The 23760-nt window shown below is 41.3% G+C and overlaps 1 protein-coding gene across 8 annotated transcripts in view; it reads left to right on the top strand.

Annotated features, from left to right (window-relative positions):
* ralgapa2 (Ral GTPase activating protein catalytic subunit alpha 2) overlaps positions 1-23760 on the top strand; it is a 554472-nt gene that overhangs the window by 149798 nt on the left and 380914 nt on the right. For all 8 annotated transcript variants that reach the window (XR_005942422.1, XR_005942420.1, XR_005942421.1 and 5 more), the window contains exon 11: positions 22937-23116. Coding sequence is in view for 5 of the 8 variants with exons in the window: in XM_041183014.1 (XP_041038948.1) it covers positions 22937-23116 (180 nt within the window). In the remaining 3 variants the exon portion in view is untranslated. The remainder of the gene's footprint in view (positions 1-22936; positions 23117-23760) is intronic.

Genomic DNA, 23760 nt, shown 5'->3' with positions numbered 1-23760 from the left:
ACCAAAATACAACACTGGACCACTTGCGTGCCAAGCAGCATAAGCAGCATGCAAAAAATAGAGTGATGCAATCCCACAACCAACAGATCAGACCCAAGCTCTGCAATCCCGCCAAACCCATTCATGAATGGAGGTGGACAATTAACAACTCACTGGAGGAGGAGGCTCCACAAATATCCCCATCCTCAATGACGGGGGAGCCCAGCACATTAGTGCAAAAGACAACGCTGAAGTATTTGCAACAATTTTTAGCCAGAAGTGCTTAGTGGATGATACACCTCGGCCTCCTCTGGAGGTCCCCAGCATCACAGATGCCAATCTTCAGCCAATTTGATTCACTCCACGTGATATCAAGAAATGGCTGAAGGCAGTAGATACTGCAAAAGCTATGGACCCTGACAAGATTCTGCAATAGTATGAAAGACTTGTGCTCTAAAGCTTGCTGTGCCCCCTAGCCAAGCTGTTCCAGTACAGTTACAACACTGGCAACTACCCGACAATGTGGAAAATTGCCCAGATATGTCCTGTCCACAAAAAAGCAGGACAAATCCAACCCGGCTAGTTACCACCCCATCAGCCTATCTCAGTTATTGGTAAAATTATAGAAGGGGCCATCAACAGTGCTATCAAGTGGCACTTGCTTAGCAATAACCTGCTCACTGATGATCAGTTTGGGTTCCGCCAGGATCACTCAGCCCCGACCTCATTACAGCCTTGGTTCAAACATGGACGAAAGAGCTGAACTCCAGAGCTGAAGTGAGAGTGCCTGCCCTTGACATCAAGGCAGCATTTGACTGAGTGTGGCATCAAGGAGCCCTAGCAAAACTGGAGTCAATGGGAATCAGGGAGAAAATTCTCTGCTGGTTGGAGTCATTCTTGGCACAAAGCAAGATGGTTGTGCTTGGTGGAGGTCAGTCATCTCAGCTCCAGGACATCACTGCAAGAGTTCCTCAGGGTAGTGTCCTAGGCCCAACCATCTTCAGCTGCTTCATCAATGACCTTCCTTCTAACGTAAGGTCAGAATTGGGGATGTTCAGTGATGATTGCACATTGTTCAGCACCATTAGTGACTCCTCAGATACTGAAGCAGTCCATGTCCAAATGCAGCAAGACCTGGACAATGTCCAGGCTTCAGCTGACAACTGGCAAGTAACATTTGCGCCACACAAGTGCCAGGCAATGACTGTCTCCAACAGAGAGAATCTAACCATCGGCCCATGACATTCAGTGGCATTACTATCACTGAGTCCCCCCACGATCAACATCCTGGGGGGTTACCATTGACCAGAAACTGAACTGGACTAGCCATATAAATACTGTGGCTACAAGAGCAAGTCAGAAACTAGGAGTCCTTCAGTGAGTAACTCACCTCCTGATTTCCCAAAGCCTGTCCACCATCTACAAGGCACAAGTCAGGAATGTGTTGGAATACTCTCCACCTGCCTGGATGAGTGCGGCTCCCACAACACTCAAGAAGCTTGACGCCATCCATAAGACATAGGGGCAGAAATTAGGCCATTCGGCCCATCGAGTCTGCTCCGCCATTCAATCATGGCTGATAAGTTTCTCAACCCCATTCTCTCGCCTTCTCCCCGTAACCTTTGATCCCCTTACCAATCGAGAACCTATCTATCTCCGTCTTAAATACACTCAATGACCAGGCCTCCACAGCCCTCTGTGGCAATGAATTCCATAGATTCACTACTTTCTGGCTCAAGAAGTTTCTCCTCATGTCTGTTCTAAAAGGTCTCCCCTTCACTCTGAGGCTGTGCCCTCGGGTCCTAATTTCTCCTACTAATGGAAACATCTTCCCCACGTCCACTCTGTCCGGGCCTTTCAGTATTCTGTAAGTTTCAATCAGATCCCCCCTCATCCTTCTAAACTCCATCAAGTATTGACCCAGAGTCCTCAAACATTCCTTATATGTTAAGCCTTTCATTCCTGGGATTGTTCTCGTGAACCTCCTCTGGACCGTCTCCAGGGCCAGCACATCCTTCCTGAGGTATGGGGCCCAAAATTGCGCACAATCTTCTAAATGTGGTCTGACCAGAGCCTTATAAAGCCTCAGCAGCACATCCCTGCTTTTATATTCTAGTCCTCTCAAAATAAATGGCAACATTGCATTTGCCTTCCTAACTACCGACTCAACCTGCAAGTTAACCTTAAGAGAATCCTGGACTAGGACTCCCAAGTCCCTTTGTACTCCAGATTTCTGAATTCTCTTCCCATTTAGAAAATAGTCTATGCCTCTATTCTTCCTACCAAAGTGCATGACCTCACACTTCCCTACGTTGTATTCCATCTGCCACTTCTTTGCCCATTCTCCTAACCTGTCTAAATCCTTCTGCAGCCTCCCCGCCTCCTCAATACTACCTGTCCCTCCACCTATTTTTGTATCATCTGCAAACTTAGCCAGAGTGCCTTCAGTTCCTTCATCTAGATCATTAATGTATAAAGTGAAAAGTTGTGGTCCCAACACTGACCCCTGCGGAACTCCACTAGTCACCAGCCGCCATCCTGAGAAGGATCCCCTTATCCCCACTCTCTGTCTCCTGCCAGACAGCCAATCTTCTATCCATGCTGGTATCTTGCCTCTAACACCGTGGGATCTTATCTTACTGAGCAGCCTCCTGTGTGTCACCTTGTTAAAGGCCTTCTGGAAGTTCAAGTAGATAACATCCATTGGCTCTCCTTTGTCTAACCTACTGGTTACTTCCTGAAAGAATTCTAACAGATTTGTAAGGCATGACCTCCCCTTGATGAAACAATGCTGACTTTGCCCGATTTTATCATGCACTTCCAAGTATTCTGAAATATCATCTTTAATAATGGACTCTAAAATCTTACCAACAACTGATGTCAGGCTAATCGGCCTGTAATTTCCCATCTTTTGCCTCACTCCCTTCTTAAACAGGGGAGTTACATTAGCGATTTTCCAGTTCTCTGGGACCCTCCCCGACTCCAGTGATTCCTGAAAGATCACCACTAACACCTCCACTATCTCTTCAGCTATCTCCTTCAGAACTCGGGGGTGTAATCCATCTGGCCCAGGTGATTTATCCACCTTCAGACCTTTCAGTTTTCCTAGCACCTTCTCCTTGGTAATGGCCATGATACTCAGCTCTGTCCCCCGACTCTCTTGAACTTTGGGGATTTTACTCGTATCTTCCACCGTGAAGACTGATGCAAAGTACCTATTCAGTTCCTCCGCCATTTCTTTGTTCCCCACTACTCCTTCTCCAGCGGCCCAATGTCTACTTTTGCCTCTCTCTTACCCTTTATATATCTAAAAAACCTCTTGCAATCTTTTTTTTCTGGCTAGTTTACCCTGATATTTAATCTTTTCCCTCCTTATTTCTTTTTTAGTTGTCCTCTGTTGGTCTTTGTAGGCTTCCCAATCCCCTGGTGTCCTACTGCTCTTCGCTGCATTGTATGCTTTCTCTTTAGCTTTTATGCTATCCCTGACATCCCTTGTCAGCCTTGGTTGCCTCGTCCTCCCTTTAGTATGCTTCTTCTTCCTAGGGATGAATTTTTGCTGTGTCTCCCAAATTACTCCCAGAAACTCCTGCCATTGCTGTTCCACTGTCTTTCCTGCTAGGACAAAGTCTGCTTGATTGACACCTCATCCACAAACATTCACTGCCTCCACCAATGATGTGCGGTGGCATCAGTGTGTACCATTTACAAGATGCACTGCAGGAGCTCACCAAGTTTACTTTGACAGCACCTTCCAAACACACAACCCCTGCCACCTAGAAGGACAAGGGCATTAGACAGATGGGAACACCACCACCTAAAAGTTTCCCTCTAAGCCACTCACTATCCTGACTTGGAAATATATCGCCGTTCCTTCACTGTCACTGGGTCAAAATCCTGGAGCTCCGTTCCTTACAGCACCATGGTTGCACGTACACCACAGGGACTGCAGCAGTTCAAGAAGGTGGCTCATCACCTTCTCAAGGGAAATTAGGGATGGGCAATAAATGCTGGTCTCGCCAGCGACGCTCACATCCCATGAATGAATAAAAAGTACTGTTAACCTGACATTAAGTGAACATCTGTCAATAACGAGTGCTTAGTGAGGGAAGATGGTGTTTATATGGAAGCTTAGTTGCTTGGGAGAAAAAGCCTTTGTTTGTAATTTGTGTTCATGAGAGTGAGATTTAAGTACTGTGGAATAGAACTTGCTGTTTCCTCTATCAGTGTCTATGAAAAGCAAACCTGGGCCATACGTAGATTGAAATAAAAGCCAATAAAGCTCCATTTAAGCTTCTCAATCATAGAAAACAACGCTTTTCAAAAGTCTAACTTCTCCATTTCTGACCGTTTTTGTGGTGCAGGGCAACCTTTATTGCTTATCCAAGATTGCTCAGTTGGCATTAAGAGTCAAGCATCATGTTTGGGATGAGAGTCAAATGTAGACCAGACTTTGTGTGGGTGGCATGTTCCCATCCCTGAGCGGCATTAATGAACCAGGTGATTTTTACAACAATTATGCATCTTCCATGGTCATTTTTCTTTCTGCTGGTGCTCGTCCACAAATTGCTAGATTTATTGCTTTCAATACATATTGGGTTTTGAACCCATGACCTCACTAGTCCAGCATATTGAGTACATAATTTGGAAATATAATGGTATGGTATCCTTGTCTTGCTCAAATTGTGTTGTAAATAAAATATTCATTACATTTTGAAGTCTCAGTTCCGAATACTGATTGAATTAAATCAGCATAATAAGTTATGCAGACTTCGACATAAATGTGATAAATAATGAAAGAGTTTCTTCATGTGTCTTTAGCTCATCGCAGCTGGAGCCTAAATGATTTCAATTATTTATTTCTGTTATTTTCATCAATATGTTTTTTTGACTTTAGTCTGTGGGTGCCGAATGTTAACTTTCATTACCACAGAACTGCTACTTTACAATTATGAAAACCCAGGTCTGTTTTGCCATTTAAAAAACAAGTACTTGTGGGCCAGAATTTTGCAATGCATAAAACTATTCACGATTCAGTAGGTTTGGCATGCAGGATGTTTATTGGATTTATTTCATCTTGACAACTATTTTTTAAAAATTGTAACTTGGTTACAGGGCAGATGTTGTATTTCTTAATAAATTAATAAGGTGAAAGTAACATTTGGGGAAACTTCTGAAATAACAATACTTAACAATAACTACTCTGTTTAAATGGCTCAATGTGCATGATGGCTATCAGTAACTGCTTCCCAGAAGTTGAAGCAGCCTACAAGAAATGAAAATACTTGTAACTTAAGTTGCAGGGCTGCCTTACACTTCAACTTACTGGTCCTTGGTTCAGTTATTTTTATCGGTTTCCAACCCATTAGATGGACCCTCTTGAGTTGAGTGGTTTGATAACTGACACAATCCCATTTGTCTCCACCATCTTCTGTAGTGCAAATATAAATTGTGTGCCAATACAGGATTATAGAAAGGTCAAAAGAATTGCTCAGTGATATATTGGACATCTCAGATTCCCCATACCCTCATATTTATCGAAGGAGCACTGTTGGGTGATATGATAACACTTGGACTGCAGTGGTTCAGGAAGGCAGCTCACCACCCACCTCGAGGGCAATTCGGGATGGGTAATAAATGTTGGCCTAGCCAGTGGCGCCCACATCCCATAAATGAATTTTAAAAAGTGTGTATGAAAAGCAAACCTGGGCCATACATAGATTGAAATAAAAGCCAATAAAGCTCCATTTAAGCGCCTCAATCATAGAAAGCAACACTTTTCAAAAGTCTAACTTCTCCATTTCTGACCGTTTTTGTGGTGCAGGGCAACCTTTATTGCTCATCCAAGGTTGCTCAGTTGGCATTAAGAGTCAAGCATCATGTTTGGGATGAGAGTCAAATGTAGACCAGACTTTGTGTGGGTGGCATGTTCCCATCCCTGAGCGGCATTAATGAACCAGGTGATTTTTACAACAGTTATGCATCTTCCATGGTCATTTATCTTTCTGCTGGTGCTCATCCACAAATTGCTAGATTTATTGTCTTCTCTGGGAGCAAACCCTACAAGTAACTGCAATGTTTTGGCACCTACTATGTTGACTTTCCTGGAATGGTGTAGACAGTCCTCAAGGACTCACTATTCAGCATGGATCACACTGAGTGCAGGAGCAAGGATTGGATTTTTTCAGCAACCCAATGAACAAGATTAAAATATTAAGATGGAGCTTTCATGGGAATTTCCAATGTTTCATCAACTTTTCAAGCAACCTTTTGCTGCTTGTTCATCCTACCACAGATCAGATGTGATTAAAAAGCTGAAGATCTGCAATATTAGTTATTCAGAAGAGTTTGCAAACCTTGTAAAAGTAAATAAGTAATGTTTTGGTCAATCCTTATAATCATTGAACTGGAACATTTTAGGACTGAACGTGCTATGTTGACCTACTCAGTTCTGTCTGGATATCCTCATTATGGAGTTGTTATTCAGACAAGCAAAGTCACTGCCTGTTGAGGGTGGTTTCTTCAAAAAAGATAATGTCACTTTTGATAGTATTTATTAGGATCAGTGATGGAGGGGAGAAATTTAATTTGGCTGAGCTTGCTTTCATTAACATAATGTTTATTGCATTGTGATGATATGCACCTATTTATCATGACTTGCTGATGTGTTTCAGAGGGAGTCATGCATACAGTGCTACTTACTAGATTTGGTCCGGGGGTTTGGAAATATTAAGAACTATTGCTGAAACTTTGCGCTGAATATAACGTTTTTCCATCTCGGAACAAGATTGAGATATTTAGCGAATTAGATAAATTCTTGCAAACCCAACTTTACTGTTCAATTAGTTAGTAGACTATTGTGATTGAGATATTATAACACTATCCCTCCCAGTATGGCTTTCCTGAGATGTGAAATGATTGACCAGAGATACATACTTGTAGTCAGATTTGGCGTTGATCTTTTGTTGTGGGTAGGCACATTTAGTTTTCCATTCAGCTAGAACATGTTTTGGCAGAATGATTGAAATAGATGAAAGCAAAAAACTGCGGATGCTGAAATCCAAAACAAAAATACCTGGAAAAACTCAGCAGGTCTGACAGCATCTGTGGAGAGGAGCACAGTTAACGTTTCGAGTCTGTATGACTCTTCAACAGAACCCATAAAGACTCGAAACGTTAACTGTGTTCCTCTCCACAGATGCTGTCAGACTTGCTGATTGAAATAGATGACCTGTGACGAACCAGTTTTACCAGGATGAAACTTTGAAACATATCAAATTGTTTTGCATTGTTACCTCTGTTTGTTGATCATGGGCCAACAAAAAAACGTCTTCATTCATAGTTACTAAACGCACAATATTTTTCAGATAATATTTGGACATGGCACACTTAGTGAAGCACAGGTCTATATTTTAATAATCTAGTCAAAATATGAGAGTTTAACCAATTACACAATAATATTGTACCACATTAAATGGTTTGTTCTTCATTTAATACGTAAAAAACCTGAAGCTTTGCAGGGCGCCAATCTTTTCTGATCATGCTCTTAGAGATGTTTTATCCAAGTGAGTATGAAATGTGGAAGCAAAATACTGCGGATGCTGGAAATTTGAAATAAAAACAGAAAATGTTGGAAATACTGGGGTCTGGCAGCATCTATGGAGAGAGAAACAGAGTCAATGTTTCGACGTAAATATTGCTGTTCTTCAGAACTGAAAGAAGGTGGAAATGTGATGTATTCTATGTTGTTATAAGTGGGAAGGGTGAGGAAGAACAGAAGGGAGGAAGGTCTGGGATAGCGTTCAGGGTAGGAGAGATGAAAAATGTCATGGAACAAAAGGCAAAGGGGGTGGTAATGATTATAATAAAGAAGCAGAGCATTTGTCCAGAGTGAGTGTGAATGGTAGAAGAATGAACATCTCTATCCAAAAGTAAAAACATGAAAAACAAGATTAAGACCGGCACATGCCAAAAAAAGGACTCAAAACGTGGGACAGAGTTCATGGTCTGAAATTGTTGAATTCAATGTTGAGTTGCGAAGGCTGTAATGTGCCTAATCTGAAGATGAGGTGCTGTTCCTTGAGTTTGCATTGAGCTGCATTGGAACACTGCAGCAGGCCGAAGACAGAAATGTGATTGTGAGAGCAAGGTGGTTAATTAAAATGGCAATTGACCAGAAGCATGGGATCATTCTTGCGAAGTGAGTGTAGGTGTTCCGCAAAGCAGAACTCTAATCTGCATTTGGCCTCCCTAATGTGGAGGGGTTCACATTGTGAACAGCGAATTGAAAGAAGAACAAGTAAATGGCTGCTTCAACTGGAAGGAGTGTTTCGGGGCTTGGAAGGTGAGGAGGTAAAAGGAGAGGTGTTACATCTGCAATTGCATAGGTAGGTGCTGTGGGAAGTGGATGTGGGGGGAGATTTAGCAGTGGACCAGCATCTTAGAGAGGAAACGGTCCCTTCAGAATGGTGTCAGGTGGGGGTGGGATGATGTGTTTGGCGGTGACATTGTGCTGGAGGGCAGAAATGGCAGAGAATGATCCTTTGAGCATGGAGGCTGGTGAGATGGAAAATGAAGACGAGGGGAACCCTATTGCCATTCTGTTCTCACTCCTTTCGTTTCTCCCCAGAAGTGCAAGAAATGGGTCAGACACAGTTGAGGGTCCTGTTGCTCACAGTGTCGAGGCAGTGGGGAGGTGGAATCTCCATTAAGGAAAAAGGAAAACATATCAGTAGTGGTGTTGAGGAAGGTTGCATCATCAGAACATGTACCGGAGACTGAGAAACTGGGAGAATGGAATGGAGTCCTTAATAGACAGCGTGAGAAAGTGTAGTCAATGTAACTGTGGGAGTCAATGGGCTTATAATGGATATTAGTAAACAGCCTATTCCAAGAAATGGTGGCACAGAAGTTGAGGAAGCAAAGGGAAGTGTCAGAGATGTGGACCTTGTGAAGGCGAGAGAAGGGTGGAAATTGGAAACAAAGTTGATGAAGTTTTCCAGTTTTGGGCGAAAGCAGGAAATGGAACTGATAAGTCATCAGTGCACTGGAAAAAGAGTTGAAGGGGCCTGGAATGCATATGAACTGTATGTTTATCGAGAGCCTGGTCTGAATCAAATATGTAAGCATGCAGGATACTCCTAAAAATTTGCAATGTTCATTAATATTCAGGAATAAAAAAACTTCAAGGTTTCCAAGATTCAGTACCAAGAGTGTGAATCTTATCGGATTATGAAGGGCTTCTTTTAAATGGAGTTGCAGCACCCTCTAGTGGAGGAATCACAGTACAACTATTTGCTTGGCTTTTCAGAACATGCTTAAAGTTCCCATGCGCAAATAATTTTGAAGGTGCCAAATTAAATATTTTGTAATGTAACAAAACCTATATTTTGAAAAACCACAAAGTGTAATTTAAAATTGATGAGCTAAAGTTGCCATTATTGATGTGAAAGGGTAGAATACAGTTTTATTAAGGCTGAACTTGCCAAGGCTGTATATTCTCTTCCTATTCCTATCAATACCTTAAACCTCTTTCATTTTTTTTTGCAAGTGTCTAGTTTTCCGTGGCGACTTCTGTATCAAGCCCCATGCTTGATCCACCTCCATTCTGCATACAAATGCAGAATGGTCCTGAGTTTGGTTTTAATCCTAACTCCAGTCATAACTTCCCTTCCAAGCTTTCCTGGTCTTTGGCTCAATTGTGAATTCTCTCCTACTTCAAAGCACTATTGTTTCACTGTGTTTTCCAGGAAGTGCTGTCTGTTTTTTTAAAACTAAATCCTAGACAATAAGTCACCAGATAATTAAAATAAATGACAAGGGTGGATTAACCAGGAATTTTCATGAGCTTTGAAAGCTTACAGTTTAACCTGTCAAAATTTATAGCATTTAAAATATAATAAAGTTATTTTTCTATTATTTTGGTATATGAAGCTTAAGTAGTTAGACAAAATTCCAGTTTTATTCAAGGGTTGAAGTTTTTCATATATATAAAGTATATGTAGGTTTTATCTAAAGCACAAGTTTTTTTAAAAATTTGGAATGTCTAGAGAAGTTGAGTAAAACTTGTTGGGGAAGGAAGAGAGAGGAAAAAGTCCCAGTCTGAGTTTTCATTTGGTCCAATTTAACCAATGTATCCAAAACAGCCCCACAGTTCCTTATCATCCAATTGCCTGAAAAACCCATTCCTTTTATTGATCAGTCTGTGTGAAGAGCTGCTTGACATTAGCCCTAAATTTGGCTATCATTAGTTTTAATTTGTAATCCTTGACCTATTGTAATAATTTGGTTTGAAGCACTGTTTCAATATTGCCTTCTCTGAATAGTTTATTATCTGATGTATAGATTTCCAAACAGTATAAGTAATATTCTAATCAGTGTAAGTAACATTTATTATGACCCCTGTAGAGAGCGATAATTTTTAAAAAGAGGTGAACTTCCTTACTGTCGCTAGGTTAAAATCCTGGAACTCCCTTCCTAGCAGCATTGTAGGTGAACCATCACCACCTTCTCAAGGACAATTAGGATGGGCAATAAATGCTGACCAGCCAGCAACACCTAAATCCCATGGAAGAATACATTTTTAAAAAATCTTTATTTCCCTAAGGGCCAACAGAAATAGCCAGAGGACAAGGTTTTACGTTTTAAGACTTTGACTGTAGCAAACCAAGTAAAATCAACAGAAATCAAACATTACTGAACAGCTAACTGAGACACCAAACTAAAAAAAAAGTACTTTCACATTAATTAACTAACACAATAAAAATGTTTTACAACTCCTTTAACTGTATACAGCACTTATGGCACATATATAAAATTACAAGCAATGAGTCTCAAGTATTCCTAGCTTCCCAGTAGGCTCACTTTTCCTGCTGTGCCAGGTTGCAACTTCCAGTGTCCTTTGAAAGTCAGTCCACTCAGCCTGAGTCCCTCAGATCTGACTTCCACCAATAAGGCCCACCTCAGTGCTTATCCCTTAAATCTCCAAAAGCTTTTTTTTTGAAGAGAGAACCAGCTCTCGCTGACTACGTATTTGTGTTAGCAACCAAGCAGTCTTTTCCTGCTATTCACAGCTGTGGTTGCATTTTCTCTCTTTTTTTTTCTCTTTCTATGTGTGTATCTGTCTTAAAAAAGCACCTGTATCTTTTCTGTCTCAAGGTGCGAAAACTGTCACTTGACTTTCAAAAGATTTCAGTTTGGGTTTCTTTCTCCATGACAACCAGATCACATGGGCCTTTCTCCAGGCAGAGGTTTAGTATGACCACCATACCCCTATCGAGGACATTCTATTTCACCTTGACTCAAAGGAGATATTTTACAACATAACCATCTTGTAAAGTCCTGCATTTGTAACATATTCCATCTTGAACCTCTCTAATCTCCTAGATGTCTGACATGTGGAGCTGCTCCAGCACCACCTTTCCTGTCCATTTTTCCTGACTTGCTAGATTTTTGTAATTATATTGAATTCATTATCATCCGTCCTGCCACCTGTATGGTTGAAGTACGTGTTTTTATTTAGCTAAGAAGCAGCATTTATTGATGCTTTCAATTTCTGGGAGAGAAGGGATAAAAACAATTTGAAGAACAGAGTGTGGACTCCATTCATTTGTGGGAGTGTACAACAGTCAGTGTATCTTTTCCATTTTTCTACATCAGGACTGGTTGATTGAAGAATGATCCAGTAATATCTTTCAGTAGTGCATTTTGGTTGTAATGATTGCTTTGAGTACACTGCCATATGATTGTTCCTTTTTTTTACAGAGCAAGTGGGAATGCTCTGGAACTTGTTGCCTATAAGGGTGGTAGAAGAGATGATTATTGATGATTTCAAAAGGAAATTGGTTGGGAACGTGAGGGAAATAAACCGACAGGGCAACTGAGATAGAGCAGGGGAATGGGACTGACTGGATTGCTCCATGGAGTACCAGCTTGGACTTGATGAGCTGAATGACTGCCTTCTGTGCCATAATGACTTCAAGACTATGGCTGTATAGCATGAGAATTTCTGCCCAGCTATACCATGGACTGCAATTTTAATTAGATAGTGGAGCTGAACTGATGCTTTGAGTTTTATTTGCAGATAAATTAACATTGTGCTAAATGCTGATGATAGCATAAAATATATATTTAAAAATGCCAAAGCATTAGCAGTGCAGAAAAAATATGGAATAAAATCGAAAAATGCTATAAGTACGTAGGCGATAAGTTAACGTTTATAAAACTAATAAACAGGTTCCAACATTAAAACTGTAACCCTCATTCAGAAAAAATGCAACTTCCTTATAGGGTGTCGGGTATACAACGTTTTCATACGAACAAGGAACAGGAGTAGGCCATTCAGTCCCTTGAGCCAGCTCCACCATTTAATAGATCATGGCTGACCAGATAGTAACCTGAAATCTGCATCCCACCTATCACCCTCTTGCTTACCAAGAATCTATCCCCCTCTGCCTTAAAGATGTTCAAAGACTCTGCTTCCACCACCTTTTCAGGAAGAGAGTTCCAAAGACTCAAGACCCTCTGAGTGAAAACATTATACCTCATCTGTGTTTTAAATGGGCGATGACCCCTGGTTCTAGATTCTTCCACGAGAGGAAACATCCTCTTCACATCCACCCTGTCAAGACCCTTCGGGACCTTATATGTTTTACTCAAGTCACCTCTTAATCTTCTTAACTCCAGCAGATACAAGCCTAGTCTCTCCAACCTTTCCTCATAAGACAACCTGCCCATTCCAGGTATTAGTCTGGTAAACCTTCTCTGAACTGCTTCCAACACATTTAAATCCTTCCTTAAATAAGGTGACCAATACTGTACACAGCATTCCAAATGTGGTCTCTCTAGTCCCCTGTACAACTGAAGCATAACCTCCCTACTTTTGTATTTAATTCCCCTTCTAATAAATGATAACATTCTATTAGCTTTCCTAATTATTTGCTCTACTTGCATACTAGCCTTTTGTGATTCATGCACTAGGACACCCAGATCCCTCTGCATCTCGGAGCTTTGCAATCCCTCACCATTTAGATAAATGCTTCTCTTTTATTCTTCCTGCCAGAATGGACAGTTACACATTTTCCCACATTATACTCCAGTTGCCAGCACTTTGTCCACTCACTTAACCTATATATATCTTTTGGTAGCCTCCATATGCCCTCTTCACAACTTACTTCCCCACCTGTCTTTGTGTCATCAGCAAATTTGGCAACCAGCCCTTCAATCCCCTCATCCAATTCATTTATCTAAATTGTAAACAGTTGGGGTCCCAGCACTGATCTCTGTGGCACATCACTTGTTACATCTTGCTAACCTGAAAAAGATCACTGCTTCCTGTTAGCCAGCCAATCTTCTATCCATGCTAATATCTTACCCCCTATACCATGAGCTTTTATTTTCCGCAATAACCTTTGATGTGGCACTTTATCAAATGCCTTCTGGAAATCTAAGTACAGCACATCCACCCGTTCCCCTTTATCCACAGCTCATGTTACTTCCTCAAAGAACTCCAAAAAGTTGGTTAAACACGATTACCCTTTCACAAAACCATGTTGACTCTGCCTGATGACCTTGAGCTTATCCAAGTGCCCTGCTATAACTTCTTTACTAATAGCTTCTAACATTTTCCTTATGACAGATGTTAAGCTAACTGGCTTGTAGTTTCCTGCTTTCTGTCTGTCTCCTTTTTTAAATAAAGGAGTTACATTTGTTATTTTCCATTCTCATGGAACCTTCCCTGAATCTAGGGAATTTTGGAAAATTAAAACCAATGCATCAACTATTTCACTTAGACACTTCTTTTAAGACCCGAGGATGAAGTCCATCAGGACCCAGGGACTTTTCAGCCCACAGCTCCAACAATGTACTCAGTACCACTTCTCTGTAATTTTCCTGATTTCCTTCCCCACTTCCATGTCCTGGTTTATGACTGCTTCTGGGATGTTACTTGTATCCTCTATCGTGAAAACTGATGCAAAATACCTGTTCAATTCATCTACCATCTCCTTATTTTCCATTATCAATCCTCCAGAGTCACTTTCTATAGGACCAACGCTCACTTTGTTAATTCTTTTTTTTAATTATTCATAAAAACTCTTACTATAGGTTTTTATATTTCTGGCTAGCTTTCTCTCATACTCTAATTTTTGCCCCTCATTAATCTTTCAGTCATTCTTTGATGTCCCTTATATTTTTTCAATCTTCTGACCTGCCACCTGTCTTTGCCCAATTATATGCTTTTCCCTTAAGTTTGAAACTATCTTTAACCTTTCTAGTTAACCATGGATGGCGTTTCTGTCCATTGGACTTTTCCTTACTCATTGGAATGTATCTATTCTGTGCATTGTGAAATATCCCCTTAAATATTAGCCACTGCCTCTCTATTGACCTGCCCCTTAACCTAATTTGCCAATTCACTTTAGCCAGTTTGGCTTTCATTTCCTCAAAATTGCCCTCATTTAAGTTAAAAAACTTAGTCTCAGACCCACTCCTCTCCCTCATTTGAATGTAAAATTCAATCATATTATGGTTGCTGCTATCTAGGGGCACCTTCACTATGAGATCATTAATTACTGCCATCTGATTGCACAATACCAGGTCTAGTACAGCCTGCTCCCTGGTTGGCTCCAGAACATGCTGTTCTAAGAAACTATCACAAAAACATTCAATGTACTCCTCATCTAGGCTATCTTTTGACCACCTGACTTTTCCAGCCTACATGTAAATTAAAATCTCATGATTATCACCATGCCTTTCTAACAAGCTCCCTTTATTTTTTCCTTTCAGCTACATTCTACTGTGGTTACTTTTAGGGGGCCTGTATACAACTCCCACAAGTGACTTCTTGCCTTTACCATTTCTAATCTCTACCCAAACCGTTTCCACATCCTGGTTTCCTGAATTTGGGTCATCCCTCTCTATTGTGCTAATACCATCATTAACTAACAGATCCACCTCTCCCTTTTCCTCACTTCCTGTCCTTCCTAAATATCCTGTACCCTTCAGGTCCTAATCCATGTCCTCCTGCAGCCATGTCTCCATAATGGCTATCAAATTGTAATTATTTATTTCTATGTGCACTCTCAGTTCATCTGTTTTGTTTCGAACACTGCAAATTTCATTTGTTGATTCACTGTTAGATTTGTACTCTCTATCCCTTCCTGTCACAGCCTGTTTCTCATTTCCTGCAATACTACCTTTTTCTTTTGTCTTTTCTCTGCTCTTTGATTTACCACATCTTCCCAAATTTGACCCCTTGCCTCCACAGCTTAGTTTAAAACCCTCTCTTCTTCCCTAGCTATACGGCTCACAAGTACACTGGTCCCATCCGTAGACCGTTCCAACTGCACAGATCCCACTTTCCCCAGCATTGTTGCCAGTGCACCATGAACTGGAACCCACTTCTCCCACATCAGTCTGTGAGCCACACATTCAACTCCCTAATCTGATTTTCCCTGTACCAATTTGCACATGGCTCAGGTAATAATCCAGAGATTAAGACCATAAAACGTAGGAGCAGAAGTAAGCCATTTGGCCCATCGAGTCTGCTCCGCCATTCAATGAGATCATGGCTGATCTGATAATCCTCAACTCCGCTTTCCTGCCTTTTCCCCATAACCCTTGATTCCCTTACTGATTAAAAATATGTCTATCTCAGACTTGAATATACTTAACAACCCAGCCTCTTCAGCCCTCTGCAGTAAAGAATTCCACAGATTCACTATCCTTTGAGAGAAGAAATCCCTCCTCATCTGTCTTAATTGGGTGACTCCTTACCTTGAGATTATGCCCTCTGGTCCTAGACTATCCCCCAAGGGGAAACGACCTCCCAGCATCCCAAGCCCCCTAAGAATCTTATGTTTCATTAAGGTCACCTCTCGTTCTTCTAAACTCCAATGAGTACAGGCCCAACCTGATCAACCTCTCCTCATAAAATCCTTCCATACCTGGGATCAACATAGTGAACATTTTCTGGACTGCCTCCAATGCCAGTATATCTTTCCTTAGATAGGGACCAAAACTGTTCACAATATTCTAGGTATGGTCTAACTGGTGCCTTGTATAGTTTTAGCAAGACTTTCCTATTTTTATACTCTGTTCCCTTTGATATAAAGGCCAACGTTCCATTTTCCTTCACTATTATCTGCTGAACTTGTATATTAGCTTTCTGGGATTCTTGCATGAGGATGCCCAAATCCCTCTGTGCTGCAGCTTTCTGCAGTCTTTGTCCATTTAAGTAATATTCAGCTCCTCTATTCTTCCTTCCAACTTCAGATTTTCCCACATTGTATTCCATCTGCTAAGTTTTTCCCACTCCCTTAACCTGTCTATATCTCTCTGTAGACTCCTTGCGTCATCCTCACCACTTGCCTTCCCACCTATCTTTGTGTCATCCACAAACTTGGCAATAGTGCATTCACTTCCCTCATCTAAGTCATTAATATATATTGTAAATAATTGTGGCCCCAGCACTGATCCCTGTGACACTCCACTAGTTACATGTTGCCATCCTGAAGATGTCCCCCTTATCCCAACACTTTATCTTCTATTAGTTAGCCAGTCTTCTATCTATGCTATTGTACTAACTCAATACCATGGGCTCTTATCTTATTAAGTAGCCTTATGTGCAGTACCTTATCGAACACCTTTTGGAAATCCAAATATATTACATCTACTGGTTCCCCTTTATTTATCCTGTTTGTTACTTCCTCAAAGAATACTAATAAATTTGTCAGACATGATTTCCCCTTCATGAAGCTATACTGACTCTGCTTGATTATATAATGCATTTATAAATACTCTGCTATTATGTACTTTATAATGGACTCTAACGTTTTCTCAGTGACGGATGTTAAGCTAACTGGCCTAGAGTTACCTGTTTTTTGTCTTCCTCCCTTTTTGAATAAGGGTGTTACATTGGCAGTTTTCCAATCTTTAGGGACTTTTCCAGAATCTAAGAATTCTTGGAAGAATATACCAGTGCATCCACTATCTGTGTAGCAGCTACTTTAATATCCTAGGATGCAACCTAGTAGACTTACAAACCTTTAGCGCATTTGTTTCCCTAATACTTTTTCTTTAGTGATAATTATCATATTTATTTCCTCCCCCTGCTTTTGCCCTTTGATTATTTAGTATTTTTAGAATGCTATTAGTGTCTTTTACCATGAAGACTGATGCAAAGTATTCATTCAACTCCCCTGCCATTTCCTGGCTCCCCAATATTATTTCGTCAGCCTCGTTCTCTAAGCGGCCTATGTTCACTTTGGCCCCTCTCTTCCTTTTTATATATTTAAAGAAGCTCTTACTGTCGGTTTTTATATTACTTGCTAGTTTACCCTCAAAGTATATTTGCCCCCCCCCTCTTTTTTTTTTTGGTCATCTTTTGCTGGTTTTTAAAACTTTCCCAATCATCTGGCTTACCACTAATCTTTGCCACATTGTATGCTTTTTCTTTCAGTTTGATACTGCCCTTAACTTCCTTGGTTAACCATGGTTGGTTTATTCCCTTCCTAGAATCCTTCTTCCCCACTGAGATATATCTTTATTGTGAGTCATGAACTATTTACTTAAACGTGTGCCATTGTTCATCAACCATCTTTTCTACTAAACTCCTTTCCCAATCCGCTCCAGCCAACTCTCCCTCATTCCATTATAATTACACTTATTTAAGTTCAGCATAGCTGTTTCTGACCCAAGTTTCTCAAACTGATTGCTAAATTCAACCCTGTTATGATCACTGTTTCCTAGGAGAGCTTTTGCTCTGAGGTAATTTATTAAACCTACCTCATGACACATTACCAGATCCAAAATAGTCTGATCCCTGGTTGGATCCACAACATATTGTTCTAAGAAACTATCCCGAATATACTCTCTTAATTCTTGCTCGTGGCTACCTCTGCCAATTTGATTTTCCCAACCTACATGAAGATTAAAGTCACCTATGATTAATGTACTGTCTTTTTTACATGCCATCATTACTTCCTGATTTATTCTCTGTCCTACAGTATAGCTACTGTTAGGGGCCTAAAGACTATTCCCACCAGTGCTTCCTTCCCCTTATCATTTCTTACCTCCACTCATATGGATTCTACATCTTCCAATCCAAGGTCATTTCTTACTGTTGTACTTATTCCATCTCATACTAACAAAGCTACCCCACCACCCTTTCCTTCCTGCCTGGCTTTTCAAAAAGTCACATGCCCCTAAAAATTTAGTTCCCAGATCTCCTTGTAATCGTGTCTCTGTAGTGGCTATATGATCATACCCATTAACCCCTATATGTGCGGTTAATTCATTTATTTTGTTCTGAATACTATGTGCATTTAAGTAAAGAGCTGTTAATTTTGCCTTTTTACTATTTTTTCCCCCTTTGACCCTATTTGCTGCTTTTTTTAATATTTGTACACTCTGCCCCTTCCTGTCACACTCTGGATATCATTACCTAAATAGCTGTCCTGCAATGTCCCATATCCTTTTGCTTTGTAAGCTTATGTATTTCCCCCTCTATTTAGTTTAAAACCCTCTCTACAGCCCTAATTATTTGCTTCACCAGGACACTGGTCCCAGCATGGTTTAAGTGAAGCCCATCCCACCGGAACAGATCCCTTCTATCCCAGGACTGGCGCCAGTGTCCCATGAATTGAAATCCATTCCTCCCACTCCAATCTTTGAGCCACGCATTTAACTCCTTGACTTTATTTACCCTATGCCAATTTGCCCGGTAGTAATCTCGAAATTATTACCTTGGAGGTTCTGTTTTTTAATTTAGCTCCGAACTGTTCAAATTCTTTCAGCAGAACCTCCTTTCTAGTTCTATTAATGTCGTTAGTACCAATGTGGGTGACGACAACTGGATCCCTCCCCTCCCTCTCCAAGTTCCTCTCCAGCCCTGAGGAGATGTTCTTAACCCTGGCTCCAGGTAGGCAGTACAACCTTCAGGACTCACGCTCACGGCTGCTGAGAACAGTATCTGTCCCCCTAATTACACTGTCCCCTACCACTACTACGCTCCTATTTCCTCACCCCACATGAATGGCTCCCTGTACCACAATGCTGTGGTCAGTTAGCTCATCCTCCCTGCAGCCCCATTCTCGTCCCTGCAGCTTGCAAGAACCATGTAACTGTCAGACAGTTGTGGGGCCAGGCTCCTCAAACGCTACCCCCTGGGTCCCCATACCTGCTTCACCTGCAGTCTCACACTCCTGCCCCTGATCTCACACCAAATTCGAATGACCTAATCTGAGGGGTGTGACTGCCTCCTGGAGCAGAGTGTCCAGGTAACTTTCCCCTTCCCTGATGTGGCGCAATGTCTGCAGCTCGGACTCCAGCTCCTCAACTCGGATCCGAAGTTCCTCGAGCTTCAAATACTTACTATAGATGTGTTTGCTCTGGATCACCTTGGTGTCCAGCAGGTCCCACATGCTGCAGCAGCAACACATCACCTGACCTGCCATCACTATGGGTAGTTAATTAAATTAATTAATTACTCTAGTATCCCTGCTCTTTACACTTCATGAATCCCCTGGTCTTTACACTTTATTGTAATTTTTTTTAACACCAGTATTGATCCTATACTTAACTGGCTATTTTTAAGAAAAAGAGAAAAGAAGATTGGTGCCTGAACACAAACTAAAGACCTTATTTTTACCTTAAAGCCTAGAAATGCTCATCAATCCTACTCACCAATCAGCTGCTCTTCGTGTGCTTTTCCCCTTCATGCTCTTTAATGGCCTCGTGCCTCTCTCTCCGTACTCTTTAATGGCCTCTCGCCTCTCCGTACTCTTTAATGGCCTCTCGCCTCTTTCTCCGTACTCTTTAATGCCTCTCGCCTCTCTTTCCGTACTCTTTAGTGGCCTCTCGCCTCGCTCTCCGTATTCTTTAATGGCCTCTCGCCTCTCTTTCCGTACTCTTTCGTAGCCTCTCGCCTCTCTCTCCGTACTCTTTAGTGGCCTCTCGCCTCTCTCTCCGTACTCTTTAATGGCCTCTCGCCTCTCTTTCCGTACTCTTTAATGGCCTCTCGCCTCTCTCTCCGTACTCTTTAATGGCCTTTCGCCTCTCCCTCCGTACTCTTTAATAGCCTCTCCCTCCGTACTCTTTAATAGCCTCTCTCTCCGTACTCTTTAATGGCCTCTCTCTCCGTACTCTTTAATGGCCTCTCTCTCCGTACTCTTTAATGGCCTCTCGCCACTCTTTCCGTACTCTTTAGTAGCCTCTCGCCTCTCTCTCCGTACTCTTTAGTGGCCTCTCGCCTCTCTTTCCGTACTCTTTAGCGGCCTCTTGCCTCTCTCTCCGTACTCTTTAATGGCCTCTCGTCTCTCTCTTCGTACTCTTTAATGGTCTCTCGCCTCTCTCTTCGTACTCTTTAATGGCCTCTCGCCTCTCTTTCCGTACTCTTTAGTGGCCTCTCGCCTCTCTCTCCGTACTCTTTAATGGCCTCCCGCCTCTCTCTCCGTACTCTTTAATGGCCTCTCGCCTCTCTCTCCGTACTCTTTAATGGCCATTTTATTATGATGTTTGCAGTTCTGCATCTTAATTTGGTCCTCATATTGACTATGCAGAATCTCCTTCCTTGCTCTGCCTCTGTCGTTAGTACCTACATGGACCATGACGACTGTGTCCTCCCTCCCACTGCAAGCTCCTCTCCAGCCCCAAGCAGATGCCCCACAACCTGGCACCAGGCAGGCTCCAAAGATGTTTGGACTCATGCTCTTTGCTGCAGAGAATGGTGTCAATCCCTCTGACTATACTATCCCCTACTGCCACTCTATTCCTTTTTGTTCCCCTCACTTGAGTGGCTTCCTGTACCACAGTGTCATGGCCAGTTAGCTCATCACACTTTGAGCCAGATTCCCAAATATACTCACTTGGTCTCCGTCTCACACAGGCTGAAGTCTCCCCTCTGATCTGTGCGCCCCTCAGAGGTATGTGTTCTCACATTCGGGTCGGGACTCCAATTTTCAAGATTTCGCTCTTGTTTATTTCAGTGTGGGCTACAACATTTTTAAGTGTTTCACCAGAATTTTTGGCTAGTTTGGTGCATTGTTTCAAATCTCCATTTTATATCACAAGTTGGAATAGACCTTGGTCCCCCAGGCATTTCAAGGTTCGAATGAGCACAGTTTATATATCTTTTATTACCAGTTACAACTTAATGGTATTAGTTAGACAAAGGCCATAGCACAATGCCCCCCCCCCCCCCTCCCCCCCACCGGTGGGCTGATAATCGTGTTCTTGTACGGTAATTGCAATGCAGAGACTGGGCATTGTCTTTTTTGAAGATGGCTATCAGATGGTGCGAAATGGCCTTCCCCATTTCTCCATTTAATTGAGTTATCCCGTGTCCCCGCCCGTGTCTCCCATTTCCTAATTGCAAATTTACAGCTGAGCCCCTTGTACAAGTTTTTAGCTTTCATGCAAGGCTGTGATTGCCTGTGTATGCTTTGGTGCTTTAGTTGCAGGTCCTGGCTAGCACTTTAAAATAAATCCAAATTTTCTGCATCTTCAGAAAATAAAACTGAGGCTGCATTTATAACTCTTTCGAGTACAAACACATTTCCATCTTTTCCTATTCACATGAAGTTACATTGTTTCATAGTTTGCCATTGTGAGATTTGAACTCTTGATGTAACGCTTTCGAGTGCAAACCCGTTTCCATCTGTTTCAGATGAAGTTACATTGTTTCATAGTTTGCCATTGTGAGATTTGAACTCTTGATACTCTTTTGAGTAAACCTGTTTCCATCTGTTTCAGATGAAGTTACATTGTTTCATAGTTTGCCATTGTGAGATTTGAACTCTTGATACTCTTTTTGAGTAAACCTGTTTCCATTTGTTTCAGATGAAGTTACATTGTTTCATAGTTTGCCATTGTGAGATTTGAACTCTTGATCTTAGGGTTACAAACCCAGTACCATAACCACTTGGCTATTTAGGCCAAGCCAGCCTACTGCACCTGGTATTCCCAGGCAGTCTCCCATCCAAGTACTAACCAGGCCTGAGTCTGCTTAGCTTCCGAGATCAGACGAGATCGGGCAAATTATGTACTTACATTGTTTCATAGTTTGCCATTGTGAGATTTGAACTCTTGATACTCTTTTGAGTAAACCTGTTTCCATCTGTTTCAGATGAAGTTACATTGTTTCATAGTTTGCCATTGTGAGATTTGAACTCTTGATCTTGGGGTTACAAACCCAGTACCATAACCACTTGGCTATTTAGGCCAAGCTGGTTGCATTTATATCCATGGCAGGTCAATTCAGTCTAATTGCCTTTAACAGGTGTTACTACTTGCTGTGAAATTCCTTTAGTACAGTGAAGTATCAAAGAAAACTGCTTCAGAATTGAACCTCACAACAAAGTGCCTGTTAATTATTATAGCAAACTTACTTGAATAAATGGGAAATGGTTTAGGAAACCAGGTTTTGATCTATAAACTGACTAGTCACTATAACCTGCCATCATTTAAAAACACATTCAGCCATATGTGCAATATTTCCCCCCAAATTCCAGTTTCACCCCTTACATAGTTACGTAATGCATGTTCTGATTTGGTGTTTCTTCATTTCTTGATCCTTCTAATGATTAAAAGACAAACCTGATGAATTGTTGAAAATAAAGGGTATTCGAGCAAAATGCTTCTAAATCGCCATGACTGCTCACATGGGTGATCCCCTACCATCCTATGTCACCCAACATAAATTAATCTTCATATTTCTTCCTGTAGTTCAGATTAGTTTAAAGAAATTCCTGTTGTTACAGCCTATTCTTTTGAAAACAAATTTTTTGAATTTGTCAATTCATAAATTATTGGATAAGTTTCAGCCAGCCGATCAATCAGAGGTGTTTCTTGTATGTTTGGTTTCACATATCATTAAATAAATGTTTGCTTCCTCGCAGCTGCCTTTCTAACCAACAGTGAAAATTAGTAGAACTCATGTATCTAATTGGTCTCTTTCTTCCAGGGTTTTCTACTGCCATCATGTGAAGCATCAGCAATAAAAAAAGTTGTAAAGGTTTATCGAAAATGGATCTTACAAGAAAACAAACCTCCATTTATGGCAGAGCCAGAAAAGATGGAAATGGATGATGATGTAATTGACCATCCAGAGAATCTTTCTGTAACACTAACTGCTAACAATGAGGTAAGCACATAAGAATTTTCAAATGTGTTTTGTAGCACTTAACCATTTTTTAATTTTTCATGTCATTTATGTTTTCTTGGCTAATATAGTACTTGAGTATTCGAAACTGATAGTGTTGATTTCCTGGCCTGCCTATATTCTTCAAATCTCTTGTCTCTTTTAGGGTTTGCATTTAACCCAAGTCATAAGTGTTGGAATGAAAGTCTTTCTGAGGCAGCCATGAGGGTTTACGGTTGAGTGAAAATGATCCATTCAATAGCTGCAGCAGTGGATTGAGTCTCTGCGCATGGGTTTAAGGCGTTTTTGTGCCAGGAGCATACTGTGCAGTTTGTCATGTTATACTTAGCCACTTCAGCGTCAAACACTGATCAGTAGTGGAAAAGTGTAACATCTCTTGCAAGCATTCAGACTCCCTACTCCCCTCAAAACCCTGTGAGAAGTCAACCTCTACACCAAGTATTCAGTTTGGAATTGTAATTTCTATAATTGTCAGATGGAACAACACTTTGTGAAGAGCCTGTTCTATTTGTGGGAAGTCCATGCATGCATTACTGAGGGAATGCTGCATTGTTAGAAGCACTGTCTTTTGATTGAGACTTTAACTTGAGGCCCCCTCTAACCTTTCAGGTAGATGTAAAAGATTC

Source organism: Carcharodon carcharias, chromosome 2 (assembly GCF_017639515.1).
Source record: "Carcharodon carcharias isolate sCarCar2 chromosome 2, sCarCar2.pri, whole genome shotgun sequence".
Lineage (NCBI taxonomy): Eukaryota > Metazoa > Chordata > Chondrichthyes > Lamniformes > Lamnidae > Carcharodon > Carcharodon carcharias.
The sequence above is the reverse complement of the archived record's forward strand: the minus strand, read 5'-3'. Positions and strand labels throughout refer to the sequence as shown.